Below are 11514 nucleotides of genomic sequence, written 5' to 3'. Positions count from 1 at the left end.
TGCCTGGAGTTGGTTCTAATGTTTAAAAGATTTCCCATGCAACATCGTGTCTGTGAACTCAAGCCAACTGCTTCATCTGGTAGTTGGCCAATGAGACAGTGACCTGGACCCACAATGGAGGAAAACCTGGCTATGTTGGACCAAGTGAGCCAGGGCTTGTCCAACTCAACCATGCTCCGTTTTTAGGGAATTTTTGACTTGGTGTAATTTTTGCCTTAGTCCATTGAATGTGGGAACCACCCTCCCCACCCAGCCTTCTCCACAATCAAAATTCATTTAATTGCTAGCCAACCTTTGAGGACCTTCTACATGCCAAAAATCTTACCTAAATGTGAATTTTATGTCCAGCTGCCTTTGCAAAGATGCATATACTATTGCACAAAGTCACACTTGACAATGTATTATCAAACTTTCCATGTATGTTTTTGTTTTTGGGGTTTTTTTTTTTCTTTTTGGTACTAGGGATTGAACTCAGGGATACTTTACCACTGAGCTATGTCCCCAGCACTTTTAATTTTGTATTTTGAGACAGAGTCTCGCTAAGTCTCTTAGGGCCTTGCTAAATTGCTGAGGCTGGCCTTGAACTTGAAATCCTCCCAGCTTAGACTCCTGAGTCTCTAGGATTACAGATGCTTTATTTTTAATATGATATCTCCCCATGTTCTTTCCAAGTCTATAAAATCCCTCTTCAGTCTTTTAATTTTAAAAGTACAACCTACCTTCCTACATCCCCTTTTTTAACGTAATTTTCTTCCATCACTGAGCAGGACTGAACTGGCTACTCAGCAGCTAGATTTTTAAGAGCAAGGACTAGCTTGTTGGCCAGGTTTGTCTGATGTCATCTGTGGAGCTATTTATACACAAGCCTGCTGCTTCTCCCAGAGCTGACTTCTGGCCATCTCTGCCCCAGGACTGCAGCCTCTAACTCACCATGGTTTCTGAAGAGCATATTGCTTTTTCCCAGGAGGAGACCTTATTACCGTACTGGCCCCAATTAAAAATGACCTCAAATTTAGGGCAATCTTGTTTTCAAAGTGGAGGAAATTTTTTGAATTATAAAAATGTCATCCATCACACAAAAACATTCTCTCCCTTGACCCCTGAAGAATGAGACAGTCCCTGCCTCCCTCAGGTTTTTGTTGCTGAAGCTGGAACTAGATAACTGTAATTAAAATTCAGTTATGCTTTTAGCAACACCCTCACTCACTGCCAGTTCTTTTACAGCTTGCAATGTGACTTACCTACCAGTCCCAGATTCAGGGATGTGGGATCCTGACCATCTTTCCAGCTCACATGTCTGACCGTGTCACTTGGAATGGTACAGCAGACCCAGCTATCTGTGCATTCTGATTTTTCCCCCATTGGAAAAAGTCAGTTTTCTTCTTGAAAAAATGGCTACTAAGCTACCTACTTTGAGCTAGACATTAGTTCTTCATCATGATCTCTACTTCCTCAGTGGCAAGATTTGGAGAAGAAGGGTGTACTTAATCTCTAGGGCTGCAAATCAGGATGATTTGCTGATCTCAGAAGTCAGATTCCTCAATCTGAATTTAGTTGGCGCCATGAAGGAACTGAAATGGAAGTTTTCTGAAATGTATTTACTGGTTCTCAGAAGCTTCCCGCATTCAGAAGAAAAATCAAAGACCCTGAGTCAGGACATTTGTTCTGGTGAAGGGGAACCTGGCCAGATACATTAAGACTCAAATAGCTTTATGTCTGCTCAGCTGTGAAGTGACCAATAGAACACCCAAAAGAAGCCACTGAGAGCCAAAGAGCCACATGAGTTAGTGAAGACTAAATCAAGAATTCAATCTTTATCTCCCTCAGGATTCTCTTCCAGTTGGCCCTGGGGAGAAACAAATGACTGAAATTTCTTGGCAGGGTTGTGTAGTTGGAGCTAGACATCTCCTCCAGGAGTCTGCATCAACACAGCCACGTCCTTAGTCAGGGAGGTAGCATGTGGCAGTGACAAATGCATGGGTTCAAGAGCTAGACAAACCTCGACTGGAAACCCTGTCTGCAAGTTTGAAAAAGCTGGATGATCTCAGGCAACTTACTAAATTCCTTGAACCTCCACAGGGAGAGGCAATCAGGCCCAGCCTACAAGATCAAGTGAGATGTCTGAGTCCTGGGCACGAATCTTGGTACACAGTAAGTGTGCAACAAAAACGGTTCTCTCTCCTTTCTTCCTGAAGTGTTGGTCCGTCTGTGTGGGCTGGCAGAGAAGCAGCTGAGTCCCAGCTCTACCACTGACTAACTGTGGAACTCTGTGTTGATAAAATGAAGATAATAATAATACCCACTGCCTAAGATTATTGCAAGGTGTGCATTTTAAATCGATGAAGAGCCTTAACAAATAAGAGTATCTCAAGCCCCTTCCAACCTCTCAGGGGCCTTGAAGGTAGCCCTGTGGATAGACTAGGAAGAAATCATTGAAATACAGTGACAGCTACAGCAAAATAATAGGTACAAAACAACTCCATAAAAAATGATTACAAGAGAACTTAAGTCATATGTGCAAAAGTCCAGGTAGAAGAGTTCCACCGCCTGTGTTTAAGTTCTACTTTAGTGACTGACCCTGGGGGACAGTAAGTACTGTATCATGGTTTCTGTATCATTCCTTTTCTGTATCATGGTTTCTGCAGCCATAAAATGAGCCCTGCTCTACAGGGCCGCCATGAGATACCTGGTTCACAGCTCTATCGTCACTGTCACCACCATCACCACCACCACCATCAGCCAATATGACTCTCAAGAAAAGAAGCCTAGGCCGTAGTAGAGAATAAAATGGCTTTTACTTTCTGTTTTGAGACAAATGCCATCAGTTATCCAGCTGACACAGCGAGGCTACCCCTCGGTTTATCCAGTGCTTCTGGGGCATGTCTGTTGGGAGCTCAATGGAGAGGACGTAGTTGGTGGAGTGGCCTGTGGTGGAGAGGGTTCCTCTCCGGGCACTCGTTTTGTAGACTGGACACACATAAATGTTCTGATGCAGAAATGCTGCACTCTCCCCAGGTTTCAGCCAAATGATGGGCAATGGGTCATAGAGGATTTTGGGGAAAGACTCTGCAATCTGCATCCTTGTCCGGTCCCAACGGGCACCTTCTAAGAAAAGTCCTTTTACATAGGCCCCATCTTCTGGGTTTCTCTCCATGCCTGTTTCTTGTGCCATTACCTAGAAGAGTGGAAAGCTGTGAGTTCCATAACCTGCCATTTTCCTATGTGGGGCAGCAATAAGAACAACCTGGTTGTAATCTCTGCATCTACCAGGAAGCACACTGGAGGATCAATAGGGTTTCTGTGACATTTCTGCCAGCCATACAGAGCCAGGTCTGATCCTGGTTACACTTGCTGTCCTTGTATATCCTAGGCATAGGGAATGTGCTCAAGAAGGAATCAGGAGGCCACGTTAACTATAACTTAGTGATCTCACACAATCCTTTCCATTTTGGGACCTGGATCTATGAAGTGAAGGGTTAGATTCTGATTCAGAGGCAGGCTGGTAAAACAGATCTGGAATGGGGGTGGAAAAATGAAAATTTTTACCGGGGATTGAATTCCGGGGCACTCAACCACTAAGCCACATCCCCAGACCTATTTTGTATTTTATTTAAAGAAAGGGTCTCACTGAGTGGCTTAGCACCTTGCTTTTTGCTGAGGCTGGCTTTGAGCTGGCGATCCTCCTGCCTCGGCCTCCTGAGCTGCTGGGATTACAGGCACGTGTCACCAGGCCTGGCATGAAATTCTTGATGTCTAGCTTTTTGTCCATTTTTTGTGGTGTAAAGACTCCCACCAGGGTTAACTCCAGGCTACCAAATAGGAACCAGCTCACAGAATCCCTGAGAATGTAAACTGGCTCTGGTGAGTTGGTATGAGTGAGTCTCAGCATACCAGTTATAAGAAGTGGTAAACTCAAATTCCTTCAGATAAACAGAGAGGATGGTCCAAGTACAGGATAACAGGGAGGGAGTGGTAGGGATTACAGTGAACCAGAGAACACAAGCTCCATTTAATACTCTATTTTTTTTATTATGAATGGAATGTTTTCCTCCACTTTTTTTTTTTTTAATTTTTTTACATTTACATAGGGTAATGATGTTTATTTTATTTTTCCCCTCCCCCCACCCCTCCCACCCCTCTTTTTTCTCTACACAGTCCTTCTTTCCTTCATTCTTGCCGCTGTCCTTAGCCTAACTCTAAACCTAACCCTAAACCTAATGCTAGCCCCTCCCACCCCCCATTATATGTCCTCATCCGCTTATCCGCGAGATCATTCAACCTTTAGTTTTTTGAGATTGGCTTATCTCACTTAGCATGATATTCTCCAATTTCGACCATTTGCCTACAAATGCCATAATTTTATCATTCTTCATTGCGGAGTAATATTCCATTGTATAAATATGCCACAGTTTCTTTATCCATTCATCAACTGAAGGGCATCTAGGTTGGTTCCACAATCTGGCTATGGTGAATTGAGCAGCTATGAACATTGATGTGGCTGTATCTCTGTAGTATGCTGATTTTAAGTCCTTTGGGTATAGGCCAAGGAGTGGGATAGCTGGGTCAAATGGTGTTTCCATTCCAAGCTTTCTGAGGAATCTCCACACTGCTTTCCAGAGTGGCTGCACTAATTTGCAACCCCACCAGCAATGTATGAGTGTTCCTTTTTCCCCACATCCTCGCCAACACCTATTGTTGCTTGTATTCTTGATAATCGCCATTCTAATTGGGGTGAGATGAAATCTTAGGGTAGTTTTGATTTGCATTTCCCTTATTACTAGGGATGTTGAACATTTTTTCATATATCTGTTGATTACTTGTACATCTTCTTCTGTGAAGTGTCTGTTCATTTCCTTAGCCCATTTGTTGATTGGATTATTTGTATTCTTCGTGTAGAGTTTTTTGAGTTCTTTATAGATTCTGGAAATTAGCGCTCTATCTGAGGTATGGTTGGCAAAGATATTCTCCCACTCTGTAGGCTCTCTCTTCACATTTCTGATAGTTTCCTTTGCTGAGAGAAAGGTTTTAAGTTTGAATCTATCCCAGTTGTTGATTCTTGCTTTTATTTCTTGTGCTATGGGTGTCCTGTTAAGGAAATCTGATCCTGAACCAACAAGTTGAAGATTTGGACCTACTTTTTCTTCTATAAGATGCAGGGTCTCTGGTCTGATTCCGAGGTCCTTGATCCATTTTGAGTTGAGTTTTGTGTAGGGTGAGAGATAGGGGTTTAATTTCATTCTATTGCATATGGTTTTCCAGTTTTCCCAGCACCATTTGTTGAAGAGGCTATCTTTTCTCCATTGCATATTGTTGGAACCTTTGTCTAGTATGAGAAAATTGTATTTATTTGGGTTTGTGTCCATGTCCTCTATTCTGTACCATTGATCTACCTGTCTATTTTGGTACCAATACCATGCCGTTTTTGTTACTATTGCTTTGTAGTAGAGTTGAAGATCTGGTATTGCAATACCCCCTGCTTCGCTCTTGCTACTGAGGATTGCTTTAGCTATTCTAGGTTTTTTATTCTTCCAGATGAATTTCATAATTGCTTGCTCTATTTCTGCAAGGTACATCATTGGGATTTTAATTGGAATTGCATTGAATCTGTATAGCACTTTAGGTAGTATAGCCATTTTGACGATATTAATTCTGCCTATCCAGGAACATGGGAGATCTTTCCATCTTCTAAGGTTTTCTTGAATTTCTTTCTTTAGTGTTCTGTAGTTCTCATTGTAGAGGTCTTTCACCTCTTTTGTGAGATTGATTCCCAAGTATTTTATTTTTTTCGATGCTATTGTGAATGGGGTAGTTTTCCTAATTTCTCTTTCTGAAGATTCATCACTTATGTATAAAAATGCATTGGATTTATGAGCATTGATCTTGTAACCTGCTACTTTACTGAATTCACTTATGAGTTCTAAAAGTTTTCTGGTGGAATTTCCAGGTTCCTCTAAATATATAATCATGTCATCAGCGAACAGGGATAGTTTGAGTTCTTCTTTTCCTATTCGTATCCCTTTAATTTCTTTGGTTTGTCTGATTGCTCTGGCTAGAGTCTCAAGGACGATGTTGAATAGAAGCGGTGAAAGAGGGCATCCCTGCCTTGTTCCAGTTTTTAGGGAGAACGCTTTCAGTTTTTCACCATTTAGAATGATATTAGCCATGGGCTTAGCGTAGATTGCCTTTATAATGTTTAGGAATGTTCCCACTACCCCAATTTTTTCTAGTGTTTTGAGCATGAAGGGATGCTGTATTTTATCAAATGCTTTTTCTGCATCTATTGAAATAATCATGTGATTCTTAACTTTAAGTCTGTTGATATGGTGAATGACATTTATTGATTTCCGAATGTTGAACCAACCTTGCATCCCTGGGATAAAACCCACTTGATCGTGGTGCACTATCTTTTTAATATATATTTGTATGTGATTTGCTAAAATTTTGTTGAGAATTTTTGTGTCAATGTTCATTAAGGATATTGGTCTGAAATTTTCTTTCCTCGATGTGTCTCTGTCTGGTTTAGGTATCAGGGTGATATTGGCTTCATAGAACGAGTTTGGTAGGGTTCCCTCCTCTTCTATTTCATGGAATAGTTTGAGAAGTATTGGAATGAGCTCTTCTTTAAAGGTTTTGTAGAACTCGGCTGAGAACCCATCTGGTCCTGGACTTTTCTTTGTTGGTAGGCTTTTGATGACCTCTTCTATTTCATTGCTTGAAATTGGTTTATTTAAGTTGTGTATGTCGTCCTCGTTCAGTTTAGGTAGTTCATATGTCTCTAGAAATTTGTTGATGTCTTCGAGGTTTTCTGTTTTGTTGGAGTATAGATTTTCGAAATAGCTTCTAATTATGTTTTATTTCACTCGTGTCTGTTGTGATGTTTCCTTGTTCATTCCGAATTTTAGTAATTTGAGTTTTCTCCCTCTTTCTCTTTGTTAGTGTGGCTAAGGGTTTATCAATTTTATTTATTTTTTCAAAGAACCAACTATTTATTTTGTTAATTTTTCCAATTGTTTCTTTTGTTTCGATTTCGTTGATTTCGGCTCTGATTTTAACTATTTCCTGTCTTCTACTACTTTTGGTATTGGTCTGCTCTTCTTTTTCTAGTGCTTTGAGCTGTAGTGTTAAGTCGTTTATTTGTTGATTTCTACTTCTTTTTTTGAATGCACCCCATGAAATAAATCTTCCTCTAAGTACTGCTTTCATAGTGTCCCAGAGATTTTGATATGATGTGTCTTTGTTCTCGTTTACTTCTAAGAATTTTTTAATTTCCCTCCTGATGTCTTCTGTTATCCATTCATCATATAATAGTGTATTATTTAGTCTCCAGGTATTGGAGAAGTTTCTGTTTTTTATTCTGTCATTTATTTCTAATTTCAATCCATTATGATCTGATAGAGTACAAGGTAGTATCTCTATCTTCTTGTATTTGCTAACAGTAGCTTTGTGGCATAAAATATGGTCTATTTTAGAGAAGGATCCATGTGCTGCTGAGAAGAAAGTGTATTCGTTCTTTGTTGGATGGTATATTCTATATATGTCCGTTAAGTCTAAATTGCTGATTGTGTTGTTGAGATCTGTAGTTTCTTTATTCAATTTTTGTTTGGACGATCTATCCAGTGGTGAGAGAGGTGTGTTAAAATCGCCTAGTATTATTGTGTTGTGGTCTATTTGAATTCTGTAATTGAGAAGGATTTGTTTGACGTACGTGGATGAGCCAATGTTCGGGGCATAGATATTTATGATTGTTATGTCTTGCTGATTTATGCTTCCCTTAAGCAGCATGTAATGTCCTTCTTTATCCCTTCTGACTAGTTTTGGTTTGAAGTCCACATTATCTGAGATGAGGATGGATACTCCAGCTTTTTTGCTGTGTCCGTGTGCATGGTATTGTTTTTCCCCATCCTTTCACCTTTAGTCTATGGGTGTCTCTTTCTATGAGGTGAGTCTCTTGCAGGCAGCATATTGTTGGATTTTTCTTTTTAATCCAATCTGCCAGTCTGTGTCTTTTGATTGATGAATTCAGGCCATTAACATTCAGGGTTATTATTGTGATAGGATTTGTATTCCCAGTCAATTGACTCATATTTGTTTTTGACATGATTTGGTTTCTCCTTTATTTGGCTATTCCTTTAGGCTAGCGCCTCCTGTTGCTGATTTGCATCGTTGTTTTTCATCTCTTCCTCATGGAATATTTTGCTGAGAATGTTCTGTAATGCTGGCTTTCTTTTTGTAAATTCCTTTAGCTTTTGTTTATCATGGAAGGATCTTATTTCATCGTCAAATTTGAAGGTAAGTTTTGCTGGGTATAAGATTCTTGGTTGGCATCCGTTTTCTTTCAGGGCTTGGTATATGTTGTTCCAGGCCCTTCTAGCTTTTAGGGTCTGGATTGAAAAATCTGCTGATATTCTTATTGGCTTCCCTCTGAATGTAATTTGATTCTTTTCTCTCGCGGCCTTTAAAATTCTGTCTTTATTTTGTATGTTAGGTATTTTCATAATAATGTGCCTTGGTGTGGGTCTGTTGTAATTTTGTATGTTTGGAGTTCTATAAGCCTCTTGTACTTGGTTTTCCATTTCATTCTTCAGATTTGGGAAATTTTCTGTTATTATTTCATTGAATAGATTGTTCATTCCTTTGGTTTGTTTCTCTAAGCCTTCCTCAATCCCAATAATTCTTAAATTTGGCCTTTTTATGATATCCCATAATTCTTGTAGATTCTGTTCATGATTTCTTACCATCTTTTCTGTTTGGCCAACTTTGCTTTCAAGATTAAATAATTTGTCTTCAATGTCTGAGGTTCTGTCTTCCAGGTGTTCTATCCTATTAGTTATGCTTTCTATGGAGTTTTTAACTTGGTTTATTGTTTCCTTCATTTCAAGTATTTCAGTTTGTTTTTTTTTTTCAGTATCTCTAACTCTTTATTGAAATGATCTCTTGCTTCCCGTATTTGGTCTTTTAACTGTTGATTGGTGCGATCATTTAATGCCTGCATTTGCTCTTTCATCTCCTCCTTCAATGCCTGCATTTGCTCTTTCATCTCCTCATTAGCTTCCCTGATCGTTTTAATTACGTACATTCTGAACTCCCTTTCTGACATTTCTTCTGCTGTGCTGTCATTGGGTTTTATTGATGTAGTATCTAGGTTTGTTTGGGACATTTTCTTCCCTTGTTTTCTCATATTGGTCAGTTGTCAGTGGGACCCTGAGATATTGCAGTTTTCCGCTACTGGCTTATAGTGTTCCGGTAGATTTCCAGTGTATCACCTCCCAGCCTTCAGTAGCCTGATGTCTTGGAGGAATCTGATAAAGCAGCTCATCCGAAGAAAACTGCCCCTAGCCCCCTACTGGTTCCACAGTTTGGAACTGGCTCTGTGCGGAAATGCTCTCACTGTGGGCCTGCGCCGTGCAGCTGGCCGTGTGGGAGGAGCCCACTGCCAGAGTGTGGAAGGCTACCTTGGGAAGACTCTAGCTGCCCTGCCCGGCTCCAATAAGCCACCTCTATCAGGGCCTGCCACCCGGGCCGAGCTTTACCCAGTGGGCAGACTCACCCGTGGCTCTATTTCAGTCCAAGTCTCTCAATGCCTCCCCTTCTTAACTCCAGGGTTCTGGAGCGACTGGGGGTGCAGTCTCCCTCTAGGCCGCCATCTTGGATCGCCCCATGAAGAGAGCCTGCAGCTGGAGTGGGCAGAGCCACCTGAAGAGGTCTCTGGCTGCCCTGCCCTAATCCCAGAGGCTGTTTGCGGATCGCGGCTCTCCGCTGGTTCGTTGCTGGAGTACGCTGCGCTGCAGGGGCTCCGGGACTCAGAGCTTGTTCTGGTCAGAAAGGCTCTCACTAGCGGGCCAGTTCCGTTCCGAGAACCTGGAGAAGCTGGCTGTGTGGGCGGGGCCCACCGCCGGAGTGCGCAGGGCTGCCTGTGAATGACTCTAGCTGCCCTGCCCGGCTCCGATAAGCCACCTCTATCTGGGCCTGCCACCCGGGCCAAGCTTTACCCAGTGGGCAGACTCACCCGTGGCTCTATTTCAGTCCGAGTCTCTCAATGCCTCCCCTTCTTAACTCCAGGGTTCTGGAGCGACTGGGGGTGCAGTCTCCCTCTAGGCCACCATCTTGGATCCTCCTCCACTTTTTAAAACATTTTTTGGTACTGGGAATTGAACACAGGGGCCCTCAACCACTGATCTACAGCCCCAGTCTTTGAGACAGTCTCTTGCCAAGTTTTTGAGGCTGGCCTCAAACTTGTGATCCTCCTGCATCAGCCTCCCAGATTGCTGCAATGACAAGCCTGCACCACCTGGCTTTTTTTTTTTTTTTTTTTTTTTCTCATTTCTAAGGACTACCCAAGGATATTAACATTTTTCCAAATAAAGAGTCCACCATGTTGAATAGGCTTTATGAAAGGATGCTTTCATTTTTCTTGGCATCATGGTGACAGAAGTATCCTCTGAAAAGATTCCTTTTTATATACACAGAGACAAAGCCTTGGGAGCCCCCTGATTACATACAGAATAGCTTTTGGAGTTACTATAAAAAATGCTAAGTGTTTCTCAGATGCATTTGGGCCTTAACACACCCAATATTTGGATTTACAAAGATATTGGGCAATGTTGCTTTCTCTGACTGGTGGTTTGAGCTGCCCTAACCCAAAGCACCCTTACCTCAAACTCAAATCCAATGTGGTCAATAGGGATGGTGTATTTCCGGGCATAATTCTGAGAGACACCCGTCAAAAAAGACTGTGTGAAGTAGAATCCAGAAATCCAAAAGACCATAGGGGCCCCCTTGTCAATCCATTCCTGCAAAATCAACACCACATCAAAGACAGTTAAAAGGCAGGTGCCAGCAAATGAGTCCCATGAAGAAATATTCCAATTCTCATTTTCTTTAACTTGGCAGCCCTCGGTTTAATTTATATTAAATTATATGAAATAGAAATATGTTAGAAAGAAATATGCTAGAAACATGCTTTTTTTTTTTTTTAAAGAAAAGCACAGGTGCAAGCTGGTGTTAGGGACACAATAGAGAGTGGTGGGGACAGTAGCAGGGGCAATATGTCTCTCGTCTAAGTGAGCAACAGCCACTCAGCTCCAGCAATCGTTGCCATGTATGAACACTGGCACATTGTTTCAGGTCTTTTGTTTTTTGCTGGACAAACATCTGGATTTTCTTTTTTTTTTTTCCCAGCACTGGGGACTGAACTCAGGGCGTCACACATGTGACCAGAGTTACACCCTCCAGGCCCTTACATTTGAGTTTTTATGTATAAAAATCCAATGTTCACAGGCTAACTAAAATTTTTTAAATTACCAGACAGCCAAAACAAGTATATCCATTAGCCAAATCTGTCCCATGAGCCTCCAGTTGGTGATATTTATTCTAGTCCCTACTCCTGCCTCCAGATTATAATTTCTCCAAGGACTCTGCAAAGTCTCTCTCCTGCTTCCAGATCTGGAAAGACCATTCTGGATGCTCAACCTGGGGTGCTGCATGGCTGCCTGCCCTACCCCCTCTACCTCTCAG

General features: G+C 41.6%; 1 protein-coding gene across 4 annotated transcripts in view; it reads right to left on the bottom strand.

Moving 5' to 3' along the window:
* Positions 1–2797: 2797 nt before the first annotated feature.
* Positions 2798–11514, bottom strand: part of Dnah3 (dynein axonemal heavy chain 3) — a 168662-nt gene continuing 159945 nt past the window's right edge. For all 4 annotated transcript variants that reach the window (XM_047534211.1, XM_047534213.1, XM_047534215.1 and 1 more), the window contains 2 exons: positions 10653–10790; positions 2798–3175 (listed from right to left, as the gene is read on the bottom strand). In XM_047534211.1, the coding sequence (XP_047390167.1) occupies positions 2822–3175; positions 10653–10790 (492 nt within the window). In that variant the 3' untranslated portion in view covers positions 2798–2821. The remainder of the gene's footprint in view (positions 3176–10652; positions 10791–11514) is intronic.

The sequence above is a fragment of the Sciurus carolinensis genome, chromosome 18 (genome assembly GCF_902686445.1).
Source record: "Sciurus carolinensis chromosome 18, mSciCar1.2, whole genome shotgun sequence".
Taxonomy (NCBI): Eukaryota; Metazoa; Chordata; class Mammalia; order Rodentia; family Sciuridae; genus Sciurus; species Sciurus carolinensis.
The sequence above is the reverse complement of the archived record's forward strand: the minus strand, read 5'-3'. Positions and strand labels throughout refer to the sequence as shown.